General features: G+C 43.8%; 1 protein-coding gene across 7 annotated transcripts; it reads right to left on the reverse strand.

Moving 5' to 3' along the window:
* Positions 1-4138: 4138 nt before the first annotated feature.
* Positions 4139-15946, reverse strand: LOC117263532 (putative 2-ketogluconate reductase). Of its 7 annotated transcripts, XM_033637009.2 has the most exons (9): positions 15807-15946; positions 15601-15730; positions 9652-9707; positions 9206-9327; positions 6620-6998; positions 6148-6319; positions 5201-5379; positions 4992-5088; positions 4139-4505 (listed from the first exon to the last, which is right to left on the reverse strand). In XM_033637009.2, exons 4-9 carry the CDS (start codon positions 9320-9322, stop codon positions 4349-4351), a joined length of 1101 nt encoding a protein of 366 aa, XP_033492900.2. In that variant the 5' UTR covers positions 9323-9327; positions 9652-9707; positions 15601-15730; positions 15807-15946; the 3' UTR covers positions 4139-4348. The 7 variants fall into 7 exon arrangements, with proteins under 7 accessions (XP_033492900.2, XP_033492899.2, XP_033492903.2 ...); XM_033637008.2 differs by lacking the exon at positions 9652-9707; XM_033637012.2 differs by lacking the exons at positions 9206-9327; positions 9652-9707.
* Positions 15947-20070: the final 4124 nt, after the last annotated feature.

Here is a 20070-nt window from a genome sequence, read left to right on the forward strand (position 1 = left end):
ATGGTCCCACAGCCCTATGTTCCCACATTTCTAAGAATTTTTTTTTCACTGAAAATTAGGCCCTGTTCCCACAGCCCTATGTTCCCACAGCCCAATGGTCCCACAGCCCTATGTTCCCACATTTCTAAGAATTTTTTTTTTCACTGAAAATTAGGCCCTGTTCCCACAACCCTATGTTCCCACATTTCTAAGATTTTTCTGAAAATTAGGCCCTATGTTCCCACATTTCTAAGAATTTTTTTTTCACTGAAAATTAGGCCCTGTTCCCATAGCCCAATGGTCCCACAGCCCAATGGTCCCACAGCCCAATGGTCCCACAGCCCTATGTTCCCACATTTCTAAGATTTTTCTTAAAATTAGGCCCTATGTTCCCACAGTTCCCACATTTCTAAGATTTTTCTTAAAATTAGGCCCTATGTTCCCACAGCCCTATGTTCCCACATTTCTAAGATTTTTCTTAAAATTAGGCCCTATGTTCCCACAGCCCTATGTTCCCACATTTCTAAGATTTTTCTTAAAATTAGGCCCTATGTTCCCACATTTCTAGGACATTTTCAAAATTAGGTCATGTTCCTACATTTCCCTTCAATTTAAGCCCTGTCCTCCCACAAGAGTAAATGAATGACTGAGTAAATTTATTTCGATCAGCAGCAGCAGAAATCATCACAATCACAATCATTACAAGAAAAAATAAAATAGGCTGATCAAAAAGGGTTTTGGCTGAAGCAGAGCTTATAGATACCGCACCCTTGTTTTCATTTCCTTAAGTCAGACAAATAAAACCAGATAAGTACAAATATGCATATGGTATATACATGTAATACAAGCACATGCTACATATATGCATATACATGCATACACACACATGCATATGTACCTGAATACATACGTATGTACATATTTATGTTTGCGGGTACATGTGCGTATGTATGTATATACAGTGGCGACTGGTCATTAGGGGCAGGTGGGGCAGAGCCCCACTTGTTAAAATGCGCAGACAGACTGTTAATATATTAATTATCAATGGTTATTATTTTCTATAATTTATACGAATATATAGCATATTTCTAAATTGCATATAATTTGTGTTAGGATTTTAGTTCATGTTTATTGGTCCCTGCCTTGCTGCTTCAGACCGCAGTTCCCCTGATTTTGCGTTTGTAGTATGTCTACGGAAGCGCGAAGGTGGGGCACTGCTGGGAATGCCCCTGGCTCTCGATGCAGTATACTGTACATGGGAAAACATGAATGCGCATGCTCAGAGTGTTCGTATTAATTTATATCACACGAATTTGTTGACCAGTGGGGCAGTCAGCCCGACGCCCCACGACAGCTTCATTTCATATTTGATTGGCTCTCCGTCTGTGACGTCGGGCGTAAACACTTTTGTAAGTGTAAAGTTACAGCCGGCAAGAAGAGGGAAAACTGTAGCTAACCAAAATGAACGAGGCGGACTCTTTACTGAACCGGAGGATTGACAGCCTTACTTTGGAGGAAAAATCGGAGATAAAGCGACTTGGTGCCCATCAGCCGACGGATGTTATCATCACACAGACTGCCGGTAAAGTTAACCGTGGGTTTAATGTGGAGTGGTTTTCAAGGAAAAAGTGGCTAACAGTTAGCATACAAAAGAAGGCGCTCTTCTGCTTCCCCTGTCTGCTATTTGGTGGAGATGGTACATGGTCAAGGACAGGTTTCAAGGACCTGAAACATCTCTCTGAGAGGATTGCAAAACACGAAAGTAGCGGGAGTCATCTGGATAATGCTGTTAAACTGGGCTTACTTGGAAGAGTAAATGTCGCTGCGCAAATTGACCGTGCGTACAGGCGCTCCATTGAGCAGCATAACAGACAGGTGGAGGAAAACAGGTAGGCTACGTGCTCAGTCGGATCATAACATGTATTAAACTATGTGGAAAATGTGAGACAGCACTGCGGGGCCATGAAGAGTCGGCAGACTCTCTGAATCCGGGAGTATTCAGGTGCATTTTTGAGACGATGTGCGAGGGAGATACGAGGCTCCAGAGGCACTATGACGCACAACCGATCTTCAAAGGGACATCCAGCACTGTACAAAATGAACTATTAGACTGTATGTATTAAGTGTACAGAGATGAGATAGCCAAGCAAGTGGACAAGACATCATTTGTCGCCATACAAGCAGACGAGACAACTGATGTCTCTTGTAAATCCCAAATGGTGGTTGTGCTGCGTTACATGTTGCCCAACAATACAGTGACAGAGAGGTTTTTGGAGTTTGTTGAGGTCAAAGATAAAACTGGACTGGGACTCTGTAATAGCATTAAAGATGTGCTGGAACCGCTGAAGTTGGGAGAAAAGCTGATCGCTCAAACTTATGACGGAGCGGCTGTTATGAGTGGGAACGTCCGTGGGGTACAGACGCTCATGAGACAGACATACCCACATGCCCACTTTGTTCACTGCTACGCCCACCAGCTGAACCTGACCTTGCAGCAACTTTGTTCAGCACGGATGAGCATCCTGAAGGTGTTTTTTGCTGATTTAACTGCTTTTGCCACATTTTTTTCTGGCGCCCCAAAACGTGTTGCGGCTCTTGCAGGGGCAACCCAGGGACGCATCCCAAGGCCACCGGCAGTGCGCTGGAACGTTAAAAGCAGAACTGTCCGTGCAGTTTGGGAGAACCGTGCTGCGCTGCTACAGTGTATGGAGGACATACGTACACAACCGGGATGGGATGAGGCCACTATAAGTGAAGCTTACGGCCTGTCAAAGGAACTCCGGGACAGAGCCTTTCTGCAGCTGTTGGAATTCTTTTCCATGCTTATGCCAGAAGTGGATATTTTGTACAACACTCTGCAAAAACGGAGCATTGATGGACCCTGGATTAACAGTGCGCTCTCCCATTTCAAGGAGAATGTACAGAAAATGCGGGAGCAAACTGATGAATTGGCCGCCATCGCGCACGATGGAGCAGACGAGCCAGGCCGACGAGTAACCAACACAGCGCCGGTGATTACTGGTTTTGACAGTTTATCACATGGAATATTGCATTGTTAATTTAGGTCACTCACTCACTCACTCTCACACACGCACACACTCTCACACACTCTGTACAAGATATGTAAGACCTGCTAGAGGCAAGCCATTTTGTCTTAAAAAAAAAGGTGTTTTATGGAGCCATGTTTGCAATGCTGTATCAAGAGAGAGCACTGTAGTTTTCCTGGTATCATGAAGTGGTTGGTGCCCCACCATTTGTTTACATGTAAAAACGCCACTGTGTATATATACATACATATGCAAAAAGGAAATGTGGGAACATAGAGCTGTGGGAACATAGGGCTGTGGGAACATGGAGCTGTGGGAACATGGAGCTGTGGGAACATAGAGCTGTGGGAACATAGAGCTGTGGGAACATAGGCACACTCCCCAGCTTTCTAGTTTGTTTTTACACATCTTGGTCCAATTTCTTCCATCCTTGAACTTGTGTACTTGTATTCCCCGACTTGTTCTGTACCTTCTCCCGTGATAAATAAAGGGACAAAGAAAAGAAAGACCTATTTGATCGTACACGTTATAATCACCATGTCAGAAAAATGTTGACCTCAAATCAGAGTTACTTTCCAAAGTGAGCTCTTTTATGGAAACTACATTTTCTGGAAATCTTTGCAGAGAAAGTTTGGTCAGACCACAATTAATTCCTCATTGCAAATAAAAGAAGTTCAACTGAAGGTTTAGAAGCTTCTCTGTTAATTTATCTTTATCTTTAAATAGATTAACACCAGTATCAGAAGACATAATCAGGCTCACAACCTACTAACAATGTTCAAAAGCTTGTATGTCTTGTTGGCAAATATCACATCCATGATGCTCAAGTGTTTCAGATTACACCAAATATCTGTTTTGTGTTGAATTACTCTTTGACTGTGTTTCTAACATAACAACAAACAAGCCAGCTATTATGACCTCTCAAAAAACTGATAAAATTACATCTGATAAAAACAAATAAGGTGTATTATATCTGGGTTTTCATCTCCCTCTTACAATTTAATGTGTAACACTGGAGTTGAACACTTAATGCTGTAAGCTATGTTCCCTTTTGAAGATGGGAGACAGAAGACGACAAAAACACAACAATCAAATAATTGAAGAAGTCAGAGTAGAAGTGTACAAGTGAAAATCTATTTACAAACTCAGCACTCATTCTACAAGACAGAGTTGCACAATGAAATGCATTTGGTGCATTAGTTATCCTGATGTAACAATAATTATCATGTTTATCAAACAACCTAACAGGTTAACTTTATGTACATCATCTTAGAGTAGGAAAACACTCCTAACTGCAGACAGATGAAGCACCATCAGTGAAGTCATTTTGGTTTGACTTCATTAGGAACAGACTGGCCGTTCACTGCAGCCACAGCGTTTTCTACCATCCTCTGCACCATCTTTCTTGTTGTAGTGTAGGTGTTGGTGCCATAGTGGGGTGTGATCACCACATTTGGAAGGCCAAGGAGAGGATGATCCCTGCACAAGATGAAGAAGAGGAGATGTTAGGAGCCAGCAAGGAGTTGGTTGATTGTAACTATTATATAGGCTATAGCTGAATATAGCTGATATCTCCAACATTCACCAACTCACACTAAAACAATCTAGACTGATAAACAATACTACAGATAAGAGGAAAAATATGTATTTTGGATTTTTGGGGTGGACTGTCACTTTAACACAATAACCGCGCTGTCCTTTTACACTGTATGTAAGGTGCTGAGGTCCCTGATTACCTCATGTATCAGTACATACTGTGCTCCTCTGATGTGTTGATGTGACAAGGCTCATTTTTCAGTAAAAGTGAGATGATGTAACTTTGACTGGGAACTGACTAAGTAATGTCAAGCAGTGTGTTTTATTGCTCATAGGTACAAAGTTAAATTTAAGGAGGAGGAATATTTTTAGAGGTGACATAGTCTCAGTTTAAAAAGTTGTGATTGTGGTTTAAGAGTGTAGTGAGACCTCGGTAAAGGTTCAGGGTAAGTCACATCTAATGCCGCTGCATGGATTGTTCCCGACTGCAGAGCTTTGACTAAAGCATCCTGGTCCACAACCAGACCTGAGGCATGAAAGGTAAAACATTAGACATCAGTGTTTCATAATGACCTCACAGAAACCTTAATAATTCTTTAACCAAGATTAGTAAAGACAAGGAGACACATTAACCTCACCTCTGCTGATGTTGACCAGTGTTGCTGTGGGTTTCATGAGGGCCAGCTCTCTGTGGCTAATCAGTCCTGTGGTTTCAGGGGTGAGGTTGACAGCCAGCACGACAAAGTCTGACTCTTTCAGCAGTTCGTCCATGTTCTCACAGTAACTGGCACCCACCGCCTGCTCATCTTCAATGCTCCTGAACAGCACAGAGAAAACATGAAGCTCACCATTAACACTCTCTCATGATTCAGTGCTCTGAAATATCTAGTTATAATAGTGAGTACATGACCAGTGTGTCAAGGCAGAGACAAAACCAAGACCCAAGACCCGCCTACCCGTTCCACCAAGATTAGCATGTGTATGCAGGTTTTTTTAAACATGGGAAAATTCATTAAAATTATGGGATAATCTCCTTTCCCATTACCAGTAGACCAGAGCCAAGTTCATAGCTCTGCAGTAGATCAGTATGCCTTTCTGTTTTGCCTTTTTTTTTTCTGATGCGTCACATTCAATGTCACAGATGAGCGAGCAAACAGGTTAGTTAACAGCAGAAAGCAGTGTGGAGGCCAGTGAAAATGTTATGGTGGTTGTTCAGTCTCTCTTTCAAACTCGGTACCAACAAAATTTACAACAAGGTGGAACACCAGGTGGAAGTGCAAATTTTTGTCCCTCTTCCAGCACAATGTAATGATGTGCCACCACTAAATACTGTACATCTCTGTGCAAGCAGCACTCGGACATGTTTCCAAATTAGTTGACATTGAGTTTAAAGTGAGACTGAATAAGTAACCGTCACCGCTTATCCCCTTGAGGGTTGCAGGAGGGGCTGGAGCCTATCCCTGAAAGGAAATTCTTGAAACCGAGACTGAACTCAACCACTACAACACTGTGAATTAGTCTGAAAATGTAATGACTAAGAACTCGGGATTTTCTAAATTACCCAAATTAACTATCAAACCTTTACCTCCTGTTCCTGTTGTGATACAGGATCTTCATGTCAAATCCTTTGCCTCTTTTTGCAATTTTGCAGCCAATATCTCCCATTCCAATGATCCCCATTGTCGACCCTGTAACTTCATCTCCCATCAGGTCTAGTGACATGTGGGTGCTATTGGGGTTAACAGCTATTTGGTGACCTACAAGAAAAACAGATTTATTACAAATGTATTTATTCTTTAAGACCAGTACCACAATGTGGATTGTTCTTCAAAATTTTATACTGCCTCTTGTTTTGCCTTCAGCAACAAACAATTTATGAGCACATTATGTTTTAATTTTTGTCAGACTTGCTGTCAAATCCAGGTGGAAAAGATGCAGGTCTTGGTTTTGTAATTGAAAGGATTCAGTTAACCTTTGACCTCGAGAGTCTTGGAGACATGGTGTCATATACTTTGTAAAGCTCTTTGAGTAAATTCCTGATTATGGTCTTGACTCACCTTCAACGATCTTGCGTGCCGATGCCAGAAGCAGACCCATCGCCATATCTGCAGTGGCATCGCTCACCACACCAGGCGTGTTGGTTACCTTCACTCCCAGACTGCTGATGTACGGCACATCCAGGTGGTCAATGCCCACTCCTCCGTTGGCAACCACCTTTAGCGAGGGAAGCAAACTGAGCAGCGATGGCTCGGCTGCAGGGCAGGCAACCCACACAAGCATTGCCTGGATTTTAGGGCCGTGCAGCTGAGGGTTTTGAAGGAAGTCTTTGAGGCAGATGATTTGAAAGCGCTGTTTTATTATGTCAACGAACTCTTCAAGGTAACCTTGTTCTCCCACCTCTGAGATCAGAGCCCATGGCTTGTTGTCCTCCATTACCTGGAAGGACGAGACAAAAGTTAAAAGGACTAACCTCGGTCTCCCCTACTGTATAAACTAAATCACATTATAAACTCAAAAAATACTCCTTGTAGTGAAAGTTTGACATGTTAGGAAATATGCTTACTCACTTTCTGGAGGAGAGTTAAATGAGAGAAATTTATACCACTTGTGTCCACCAGCCAATTAGCTTAGCTTAGCTTAGCATAAAGACCAGAAAAAGGGAGAATCAGCTATCCTGGCTCGGTCTAAAAGAAAGAAATCTCGCTAAAAATCACATTGTTTGTTGTATCCATAGAAACACTGAACTGTAAAAATACATTTCACTGTTATATGGGAGGTTTTGTGGCACACTATTTCTTGACAGGCAACCTGCAGAGATTTCAAGAAGTGACTGCTCCCTGTGAACAGAAAAAGGGTAGCTGTTTCCCTGTTTCCAGTCTTTATGCTAAGCTAAACTAAGCTAAGCTAAGCAGCTGCCAGCTGTTGCACAGGTTTGCCTCTAGTAACTCATTAATTACACACATGAATAGACTGTTATCAATAATAACCAGTGACACATTAGAAGGTCACATATTATGAATAACAAGAAAACGAGCAGGAAGTTTAAAACTTGCAAAACTTGGAAACACAATGTGCAGCACTCACAAGTGATCCTTGTTTTCTCTGCAGTTGAACCAGGAAGGGTTACTATGTGGAGGATTTCAAAATAAGAGCTTTGTTTTTCCGTGGCACAACAACTACTACTACTTCTACCATTACTAATACTCCTAGATTGATTGTTTCTACTATTATTACCACTATGATACAATAATAACACTAGTACTACTACTGAAAATAATAATAACAACAATAATAACATAGAGACTAGAGGATTTGTGTTCATAAATGATTTGCTCCTTAGCCCAGTGGATGTGTGCTCTGTGCCATGTGTTGACTGTGGTCATTTATGTTTGTTTTCTGTACTGACAGCTCTCTCTCACCTCCCCTCCTCAGCTGTGGCAATCAGAGTCCATGTAAGTGTGTGTGTGTGTGTGTGTGTGTGTGTGTGTGTGTGTGTGTGTGTGTGTGTGAGAGATGAGCTGCAGGTGTGTGTGATTTACCAACTGACCATGTGACCGGGTTGCTGCAGGCTGATTGGCTGGCTGCTGAGTTTTAAACTTGGCCCCTCTCACTCTCCCATGCCCAACCTGTCAGCAGCCTGTGTGTAACATATTCTGTGATAGTGATCTTTTGTGTGTTACAATAGCATTCTGTGAACTAGAGCATCTTTGTGTAGAAGCTTTTAGCAGCTTTGGTTCTCGTGTAAAGGTTAATTGCAACTTTGATTAAGGAACTGAGCTTAGTAGATTATACCATTTGTAAATATTGTAAATGGCCTGCTTAATCCAGTAGCAGCACTACAAGAGGAGGGAGAGGCCATTTTAGTTGATCATTCCTTTTTTCTACTGTTGTTCAGTCAGGAGTTAGGTTAGCTTCATTGTCTTTTGTTTCCACATTTATTTTCTTGCAGGTAAGGTAGGGATCTTGGTTTAGTTTTGTTTGTTATTTTGGCATTGCTCTCCTCCGAAGACAAAAATAAAACTGCTACTTTGAACTTTGACATTGAAGTTGGCTGACCTTCTTGGGAGTGGGAAGAGGGGGGGTACTGGGGGTACTAATCGTGTGTGGCCCAGGTTCTTCCAGGCCTGGGTCATAACTAGGGGTGTAAATCACCAGCTTCATCACGATAAGATATTATATCGATTTGTCTGGATGACGATACGATGTTTGCCGATATCACAAAGTCTGTCACGATACGATTTTGATTCGATTCGATTCAGGAGCCTGCGATCGATATGACGCGATATCATATGCCCATCTAACACAATCATTTACATCAACTCACAAAAACAACTAGAATATGATTTGACCATTTTATTTCTGAGCTCTGTTTGTTGTTTGAGCGGAGGCGCGCTTGCCCAGAAATGGTGAGACAGACTTCATTGAGGTTATTTTCTGAGACTTCTGAAAGCCACATTCAGAGCCACAGAGGACCTAATGCAACTGTTTTCACAGGCACTTAACCTTAAAGTTGTCTTTGGTTGCACTGATTTGATCCAGCTGAATTAAGTACTTGAAATACCTGCACCCAAGCCTGTCTTCTTACCCCGACCAAAGTCACATCTGCTAAATGTCTAATCTGTGAATTGCAAATTGGACAATACCTTTTTGTGTTGCAGTTGACGTACAGATCTGTGCAGGTTTGTGACTTTAAGAAGCTGGGATGCTTGTGCTGGACCCCACAGTCTCCTCACACACCGGACATAGCTGATGCTCTGCATTCCAGCTGGCAGGTTAATGATATTGTCAGTTTAAAGTTTTATCAATAATCAATAATTACGTGCTGATCTAATGTGCAAATAATCCTCAAGAGAGTCAACAAGAAACAGCAAAATGCAACGTGTGAAGCAAAGTATGTGTCATGTATGTAAAAATGAGCATGCAGTGAAAGTCCACAGGTCAAATTGTGATAGATTATTAACTTGTGTGTCAACTGCACAATCACAAAAAAGCATATGGGTGCTCAGAAAGAATTGAGAATTTTATATGCATGTTGCTGTAAATTCTTTCAAATAGCATCAATTTCACTTCATGTTAGTTGAGTTCTCACCTTCACCTGGAGCTGGAGGAGTTTTCGTCTAACCTCTCAGCTATAAGGAGTCAAACCTGAGGTTAAGAGGGAGGGGGTGATGGAAGACAATATTCAACCTCCTATGTGCTTTAGATGAAGATTAAACCAATGTTATCCATTTTCATGGACAAAATTTCAAAAGTTTTCCATGACATTTCAAGGACCATTAATCATTTTTTTTCTTGCCCCACATGCAATGAGTTACGTCACACATAGAGGAATATTAGAGCTATGTTACGTTGGCAGCTACAGAAAATAAATTAGCTGGTATGTTATATGTGCATTGTAGATTACTGCAACAATTTCATTACACACACCAAAATGCCACTTGAGAACATGCTTGGGTGGTATCATGGTATTACGGTATACCGGGGAACTGAGATATCTGGATGATAGGATTTTGAATACCGTCACAAATACGGAGGTTCATCTTTCTATTAATTGAAACGTGGAGCAACATCACTTTTTTGCTGCTTTCAGACACCTTTCCCAAGTATTTAAACTTTTGAACCCTGAGCAAATTTGTGTGATTTCTTTAAAAAAAAACAGGCAAAGGCACTGAGTAACTTGGTAAGAAATGTCCTACAAATTAAAAAAAAAAAAAAACAAAGAAAATTATTATTTTTAAAAAAAAAATAGGTAAAAAGAAAGGCTATATTTCAAATAATAGCAATAATTATCATTTTTATACTTTAAAATTTTGTTGCAGAATTATTAGAATTTTTAAGCATGTATTCCAGGTCAATTCCTTGTTTGTTTTTAACTTCTATTTTTTTTATTTTCTAACTAATTTTCTTGTTTTTAATTTTCACTTTTTATTAATTACTTGCTAATTCTTTGAGCGATTTCCCCTTCTGTTGCTCATTGCCCTCTTCCCATGTTCTAAAAAAAATAAAGCCAATTTGCTCAGGTTAACCTCAAACTAGAAAGGCTGTGATGAGGATTTTTTTTTGTAGTACACATCACAAACCACCAGATGTCACTCCAGTGCAACAGACAGCTGAGCTGACCACAAGTGATGGAGATAACACGACAGCTTATTTTCACATCTAACTCGGTGAATTAAGGTTTTATTTATTGTTGGAACATTAAACTAATTAACTAAAAGACTAACAAGAGTAACAGTTTGGGAAGGCAATTAACCTCGTCTTAGTTTGGTAAAGGAGAGAAACATGAATTCAAACAGTGCACTGTTATATTTTAATGTTTAATAAGGAAAGTAGGTGTAAGAATATTACCTTACGAATGATATCCCACGAATTAGCAGTTAGTTACGTGATTAACTTAAAGTTACAGAGGTTAGGGTTTGACATTGTTTGGCAGAGGGCACGGCTTTGTCCCTCAAAGTCTGCATTTCTAACAAGATTAGAGAGATTCATTTTAAAATTTTGCACAATTACAACCCTTGTAACACAATGGTGTCAAGGTTTACTTGGACTTGGATGAAAATGTACATTTTGCAATAATAAACCTGAAACACGAATACATTTGTTTTACAGCTGCTCTCACACTATTCAGTTTTGGACTGATTTGAAAACACGTGTACTAAAGAACAGTGATCACTCTGTTAAAATCAGTTTTAAAGATGTTATTGTTCATTTTGAACGCAATGTTAATGCATTTAATTTTATGATAAACCTCATGATCCTGTATGGTAAATTTCATATACACAAATCTAAATTTGCCAAATCATCACCATTTAAAAGGTTTCTGGATTGATTTTTTTGTAGTCTTATGCAGTTTATGGAACATGTGGAACAAGAAAAGTGTATCTATTATACAATATTATAACCAGCTATTTGGTACTTTGTCCTCTAAATGATTTTAAAAGGCTGTTTCTATTTCGTCCCTACTGACCGCCAGAGGCGGTGCATAAGCACTGGATAACTCCGCCCGCGCTAGCGCATGTCGAGTACGAATATCAACAATGTCACCCGTGACCCCTGCATGAACTCCGGGAGGCTATATCTTCCGGTGTCAGCAGGTGATCTGTTCCTTCATTCTTCTCGCGATCGCGCGTCGAGGTGTACATAAGTGTTTGCTGTTGGTTTCATGTGTTGCTGGCCCTGGGCAGCCTTGTGCCTCTGTGGTGGGAGTAACGGGCTGACGCTCGTTCTCCCAGGGGCTGTGGCCAGCGTGTTGCACGATTGCATGTATGTCGTTGTCCCTGCTCTGGTATTGTGGCTTTGCTGGTATGGCGGCGTCCCCGCCCCCCGCTTCCAGCATTGCCTGCAGCTGCTGAAGGCTGTGTGAGCAGGTCAGTGGAAGTTGAATTCTGATAACTGTGTTCTGTTTTTTTTTTTTGCAGTTTGGGATTCAAAGTGAAGGATTCAATTGTGATTGGTGACGGTGGTGTTTCCGCTACCCTCTCCCAGCTCAGTTGTGTTTGTCAGACATATATATATATATATATATATATATATATATATATATATATATATATATATATATATTTAAAAAAAAAAAAAAAAAGACGGAAAAGGAAGAAGGCTGATAACCTTGTTGGTGACGGTTGCATAGCCGCCCCCTCTCCCAACTTGGTCTGGTGGTTTTGTTCAGTTGTGTTGACGTTTCCGCTCCCGGCAGTGTCATACTTTTCTGGGCTCCTCGCTGGCTTCTCCACCTGGTTGCGGATAGAGCACGCCTGTGCCACCTGTAGACCCCCCTTGAGCCTGAAGACGGGCCATGACCACTGTGTGGCGTGTCTTGGCGTGGACCACCTGCAGGAGGCCCTCACTGACCAAGGCATGATACTGCAGTTCATGCAGGCCTCGTCAGTGAGGTTGGCCCTACTGGCCCAACTGGGTCCTCCGGCCTGCCTCCCTTCCTTCCAGTCTGAGAGGGCGGACTTCTGTGGGGCTCCTGCGCAGAAGAGGACTGCCACACGGAGCGGGAACGGTGCTCCCGCGAAAAGGAGGAAGACGGCGGCGACGGACTGGCTCTCCTCCAAGGTCGACCGCTTGGCTGCTGACATGGAGCACATGAAGGCGCTCCTCATGAATCTCCAGCCTGCTGGTGTGGTGGCACCTCCTGCTGTTGTGCCGGCCCAGGAGTCACCACTGCCACTGGACGATGCGCTTTCCATCGCAGCTTCGTCGAGTCAGTTTCGGGACTCACAGGGTAGTCCGGCCCCTCTGACGGCGGCAAGCTCCTCCCGTTCCTCTGCCCAGAGTTCTCGGCGGGGGTCTGATGACTCCTCCATGGGGGCGATCATCCGAGCAGCCCTGGCACGTCTACAGCTCGATGTCCTGAGCCGGGGGCAGGCTCCCAGTGCGTTCCATAGGCGCAACCCTCCCCCGGCGAGGGTTACAGTGCCGCATTCTCCGGACTTCTTGAAGGAGCTGCACTCCTGTTGGAGGGACGCTTCAGCCCTCACCAGGCTGGGGTCAGATGATCGGGCCTTGGCTGCCATGGAGGATGCCGAGTCGGTGGGGCTCCTCCACATGCCGGCGGTTGAGCCTCCAATCGCGGCCTTGATTGTGGCTCTGGATGAGGCGATGAAGTCCGACCCTTAGTGCCCTTCTGCGCAGTGTAAGGTTACGGACGATTACATCTGCAAGGCCTACAACACAGCAGCACGTGTCGGCCGCTTGAGGAACACCCTCTCCCACTTACTCCTTGCCCTCTCAGCCTCCCTGCAGGATGCACAGGTGGACGACTCCGTCCGCGACATGTGTGATGCGTCACTGCAGGCTTTTGCCTACCAGACGAGGGAGCTGGGACAGCTGATGTCGACACTTGTCCACACTCGTCGTCATGTCTGGTTGGCACAGTCGCCTCTGACGGAGGCGACTCGTAGGGTCCTTTGCCGGGTGCCAGCAGAACCTGGGGAGCTGTTTGGCTCTGCTGCTCTGGATGCACTGGACCGCACCGCTGAGGCCGACGACACCAGGCGGCGGCTTGCAAGCCTCCATAAGAGAGCACCTGTTTCCAGGGGCAGCTCGAGGAGTTTTCCATCTGCCCCTCAGGGTCCTCCACTACAATCTCCCCGGGGTGGCCAAAGGCGACGGCGGGACGAGAGGAAGTCAGCGGGTGACTTTCGTTCCACTCTGCGCCGCTCACCTCGGAAGCCTCAGGACCCCAAGCCCGACCGCCGCACTTCCGGCTCCTCCAGGGGCAGACCGGCTCAGGGCGTGGTCTGTCCGGGACCGTGCATACCACATCAATGTGCTGGAGCTGCGGGCTGTCCATCTGGCTCTCAGGCACTTTCTACCACACCTGCAGGAGAAACATGTGCTGATCCGGTCAGACAACAAGGCTGTTGTCTCCCAGATCAACCATCAGGGGGGCACCAAGTCGGTGCGACTGTTAAGTGTGTCCCGGCGCCTGTTTACATGGGCCGCTCCCCGTCTGTCCAGCCTGCGGGCTGTGTGGCTGTCCGGCGACCAGAATCGGGTGGCGGACTTCCTTTCCCGACACAAGCCTCCTCCGGGGGAATGGAGGCTTCATCCGGAGGTCATGGGGATGATCTGGGGCATTTTCGGCAGGGTGGAGGTGGATCTTTTTGCCTCGAGGGAGTCAACTCATTGTCCCCTCTGGTTCTCCTGGACAGAGGGGGACGGTCCTCTGGGACGGGATGCCCTGGGGCACCAGTGGCCCGACGGCCTCCTGTATGCCTTTCCGCCATTGCCTCTGATCCTCCCGACGCTGCAGCGGGTCCTTCAACAGGGCTACCGTCTCCTCCTGGTGGCCCCATTCTGGCCGGGGAGGATTTGGTTTCCACTGCTGCGGAGGCTTTGCTGCGCCTCGCCGTGGCGCCTCCCAGAGAGGACGGATCTCCTGTCACAGTCACAGCTGGGGGGTCGGATTTGGCACCCCGACCCCTGCTGCCTCCAGCTTTGGGTCTGGCCACTGCAGGGCCCGACCCGCTCCTGACTGCTTGCACTGAGTCGGTCAGGTGCACCATTTCGCATGCTTGTGCACCATCCACCCGCCTCCAGTATGAGTGCAAGTGGAGGAGGTTCTCTGCCTGGTGTGCAGGCAGGGGGGAGGATCCCGCCTCTTGTACGGTGGCCACCATTCTGGAGTTTCTCCAGTCTCTCTTGGAGAACGGTCACACTCCTTCCACCTTGAGGGTGTATGTGGCGGCAATTTCATCGCGACATGTTTTGGTTGAGAATGCCACCGTGGGGTGCCAGCGGTTGGTGTCTTCTTTTCTCAGGGGGGCACTGAGGCTGCGGCCTCCGGTGGCCGCCAGAGTATCTGGTCACTCTGAATCCTCGCATGCTCGCGAGCAGATTTTGGGAACAGATCACCTGCTGACACCGGAAGATATAGCCTCCCGGAGTTCATGCAGGGATCACGGGTGACATTGTTGATATTCGTACTCGACATGCGCTAGCGCGGGCGGAGTTATCCAGTGCTTATGCACCGCCTCTGGCGGTCATCCAGGACTCATAGAACCGTAGTTACCATTGTAACTTTCGTTTTATGTCTGTAGTTTTGTCTACTATTTACTTAGTATTAAATGTGCATGTGAGCCCCATGTGAGTAGTAAATGTGCTGAAAAATGGGCCCTGTATGGGATTGTCCAAGGGTTCCATAATGGCCCCATGCATATTGCCTACATGGGTGTTTTTAACCAAGTGGGTTGATGATAATATGCCCATTTTGGGCTCATACCCACTTAGTACCCAGATAGTTGTAGCATAACCCACGTGAGGCCCACTTGGCTTAATGTGGCCAATTGGCATGTGGCCATTTTGGAACCCACTGACAATCCCATACAGGGCTCATTTTCAAAGCTCATTTACTAACCACATGGGGCCCACTTACTGACGTTGACTGGGATGTCTGTATGACAATATGTGATTTCTGCCATGTCAGACTGTAGCATTTAGCTTGTTTCAATAAAGTTGAGAAAAAAAGGTTTTGGCATGTGAAGTTACTGAGGTTAGGTTTAGGAAAAGAAACAGGGTGAGGACGTACCTTATGATGACGTCAAGTTCACACGGCTCCAGAGACGGTCTGTGTTTTGTGACCCGTCCACCGTGAAAACTTCCCTCCTAACCGCACCTTTAGGGGCCGTTTCCTTCCCGTCACCGCACGTGGTCGCAGCCTTCCAAAATACAGGGGTTATGCATGAATTACTGCCACGATATTACGTGGAATATGTATGAGTTTTGGTGCATTACCTTCCACAGGAAAACTTATGAACGGTGCATGAGAACAACCTGAAAGAGGGAAGTCACTGGGAACATTGACTGGGCAGGCAGAGGCTGCAGGGCGGTGATTGCACAAGACTGAACACAGCAACCAATGGTCACAAATCTCCCCACCACCCTTAAAGAGACAGTGCACAGAAAAAAACGTACTTTTCAAATCAGTTCTCCTCCTATTGTATCTGCTTGTCAGTGTCATCCAGGTGTCCCCCCAGTTCACTGGAAAATTCTGATTTGATCTGAGGAAACAAATTTTCCTCTAAGGGCAAGTTAAGCTGTTGCAACACATAATAACTGGAAGAGAATAATAACCTCTTGAGACCCAAACTTTTGTCTGGTGTGCATTTTTAATTTCTCCTAGCCATTTGGGATCAGTAGGACCCAATAAGTATAAAAACCTAAACAGTGTCAACAATAATTAAGTCCCAATGTCTTCAAACAAGTACTTCATAATTTACTGTGTCTCAGCTTATTACTGTTGGTCTAATTTGTTGCCATACCAAACTACAAACATTAACAATCAAATTAACAAGTTTCTACCATAAAATGTGGTCAGATTTTGGACCTTGTCCACTTTTGTGTCAGGATGGGCTGCAGACTGACTTGGTAGAGATGGCTGCCATCTTGTTTTTACATGGATTGGTGTATTGTGGTCCTATTGCCACTAGATGGCACAAAAAAGTGCCTACAAACGAGGACAACAGGTCTAAGTTAAGTTAAGTAGAATAAAGTCTAAGGTGAAGTTAATCGAAAATGTGATGTCCTCATATGAGGACACGGGGTCTCAGGAGGATAATTTTAAAAGGAGTTAATGCAGTATACTAAGGACATGCACACTGGCAGTTAACTAACTTCATTTATGACAACGCATGTGCAAAAGTATGGACCCTTGCATCAACACAATGTCGAAAGGTAAAAGATATTATGAAAGGGGGGAGTAATATGAAGGATAAATAGATAGATAGATAGACAGACAGACAGACAGACAGACAGATAGATAAGTGTGACATGATACCATATTGACACCATTGAGATGCACTTAAACATAGCCTAAACATCTTTTATTACTAAAACTTTAAAATCTTTTTAAAGAAAGCTGTTAATACACTCACAATATACAATAAATATGTCCATAATCAAAGTAAAATGTGTTGAAAATACATTTTAAGTGCAATCTATTTAAATCTGTGATGACTTTCAAGTGTTCTTAAATCAGAAATTTGTCTTTGTCATACATGATAAAGTGAATAGCAGCTCAGTTTTGCAGTCTCACCGCTAGATGTCACTATACCCTACACACTGAACCCTTACACTGTTGTGAACACATTTTAACAGTGATTTACTGAATGTATTAGGATATAATGTCTAGTTTGTTTGTTGTCATGTTGTAAACATTATGGAAACAGTAACTGTTTATAATACTACTTATATTAATAAACAATGTATTATAATTTTGAATGTAGCTTCTTTATCTTTGATTAGAGCAAGCTGAATTGGCTGTTTATGTGAATTTAAAGCCTTTAAGATGATCAGGGTTCTTTCCAAAACCTTTTTAGTGGAACATTTGTTGTGTTCTAGCTGCACATGGTGTTTACATTCAGGTGCAAACATCTGCATCTGAAATCTGTTATTGCCACTTTTTGACGACTCACTGTTTCTCAATAAGGTGACTCACTGGTGCTCAGCATAGTTTGCATTCACATGGTCTGTAAATACAAACAGAGGAGAGACTGCACCGTCACAAGGTCACCTGTCAAACTTTTAAAATGCAACTTCCCACTAGATTTGTGAAAAGTTGGTAATTCAAAGTTAGCTGTGAATGTGTGCGTGTGTGTGTGCGTGTGTGTGCGTGTGTGTGTTCTTGCAACAAGCCAGAGCATCAGGGGAGGCCATGTGTGTGAGGCAGCTACAGATCAGCAGCTTACCTGCTTTTCACTGTTATGTAATCTGAAACCACCTGAACTTAAATCTGCTCCTCCTCTCCTCCCTGCAGCTCCTTATACCTCCCTCTGTCATTTCACACCCCCTCCACCCTTGTGTCTGTTGCTCCTTTTCACCTCCTTCAGTCTCTCCCTTCTCACTCTACCCTGTCTCTACTCTGTCATCTGGGCACTCCTCCAAACCTTCCCATCCAAACGCCACATTTTCTCATCCACCTTTTTTTTGTGTCTTCTCCATCTTCTTCTCTTTTTCTTTGGTATGTTTACCAGCCCCCTCTCTTTGTCTCTCCTTCAAGCATCTGAAGCTGCAACCTTCATCTTTGTTTTATCTCTTCTGGCCAGGAGTCATTAAGGCTTTCATTAAGCCAGTTCAGATCTCCAGTTTGATTTGCCGCCATACAGCAGGTGGCCTTGGAGCAAAGTGCTGACTCACATGTTAGACACAGCAATATTATATCTGCACCATCACACAGCATTTTGGATATTGTTGACAATGCTCTGATCAATAAGAAAACATGGAATTATGATACATGTCATAGCAGGAGGTCAAAGGGCAGGTTATTTTTTTGCATTTTAAGAGTAATGCATCACACATTTCATCGAGTTGAAAGTGTCAGTACCACCCCTCCTTATAAACACTTCACATGGTGGCTCAGTACAAACGTATTGCGCCGCGTGTCATGGTCTCATGTCAGCAGACAGGTGAGGACTTATACCTGACCTGTGGTGTCATAGTTGTCACGGTACAGCCCAGAGGAGACTTGCTGACGTGCGTCCACAGCTTCATCCTGACTCAGCTTATCAGCGCCGCAGAGCTCTTTGAAGTCAAGGTGTAGCTGCTTTTCACTGTGCCTCCTCAGAGCAGATATAAATAAAACTCCCAAACAATGCACATGACTTTGTAGGATTTATAAATGGTGTTAGGGCTGTGGTATCTGCTTTCTTGTGTTTTCTGGCAGAAGGAAATTGCAGTGAAACAAGAAACAAGACAGGAGAAATTCTCTCTTTCTCTCCCTCTCTCTCTCTCTCTCTCCATATATATATATATATATATATATATATATATATATAATTGTTTTCTGCTGTCACTCCCAGAGACAAAATGATAAAAAATGGTCTGTTAAGAGTCAGAAATGATGCAGGTAAATGCTGGTTATATTTGCAAACAATCAGCAAATTAAATGGGTTATCAAACTGGACCAGAAAGAGTCCTGTATGGTGACTTGTTTGGGGTGCTTACATTCATCATTGTATGAATGTGATTTAAAGGTCCAGTGTGTAGGATTTAGGGGGATCTATCCATCCATCCATTTTCTAACCGCTTATCCTCTTGAGGGTCATGGCGGGGCTGGAGCCTATCCCAGCTGACATTGGGCAAGAGGCAGGGTACACCCTGAACAGGTCACCAGACTATCACAGGGCTGACACATAGAGACAGCGGGAAATGAATGAATGAACCTTATGGCTAGATTTAACTTACTTTGTGCAAGCATTTTTACTTTTTTTCATGTTGCTGCATCTTTTTAAAACTGTAAGCAATAGCTGGCACTTCCCAAAGTATTACACATATTTCCAGACCCTGGTGCCACTAAACAGTGATGGGAGAAATACAAGATCTCACTACAAGAATGTACTGTCAGCAAAATGCTCTTAATGTAGCTGAAGAAAAAGTATTAATTATGCAGAAAATGGCCGCTGTGAGTGATATATTATCATGTTACTTTTAAGCACATTATCGCAGTCTTGCAAAACCTATTTTCTTACATTTGGTCTCCTTTTAAAACTGATATTAATAACTGGCAGTCCTCCAGTCATGTTTCATTCATGATCCTGGTGTATAGTGAAACAGCAGGAAATATTATAAAGAGTGCATCTAATTTGACCCTTTTAGCACATGTGTGATTGCATTGAGGAAAACGGAGGATTTGCATGGGTGTGTTGCATGCACTTAACTCCAGTTAAGCTCTCTAGACATTGAAAATATAATGTAAGTGGTTGTGCTGTCTTGTGAAAAAACATCTCTGTTCCCTTCACTGTGTATCTGCTGCTGTTTTCATGTCTGAGCTAACTTCTTGTGTCTAAATCCTGTTGAACTTGTTAGCAGACATCTGCAGGTCATTGTTCTGACCGATTCTGTGCTAAATAAAAAAGCGCATGTCTTCAGTGACTCAGGCTTCCCCCACAGGGTTTTCTGCCCGGGATGTTCCTGAACAAGTTTAGAGGATATCCCCTCCTGTAGGTGCTGTTGTCTCGCAGGAATACAACAGGGAGTTCACATTTGTTTCCCTTCTGAGGTT

The sequence above is a fragment of the Epinephelus lanceolatus genome, chromosome 16, assembly GCF_041903045.1.
Source record: "Epinephelus lanceolatus isolate andai-2023 chromosome 16, ASM4190304v1, whole genome shotgun sequence".
In the NCBI taxonomy this organism is placed as follows: Eukaryota; Metazoa; Chordata; class Actinopteri; order Perciformes; family Serranidae; genus Epinephelus; species Epinephelus lanceolatus.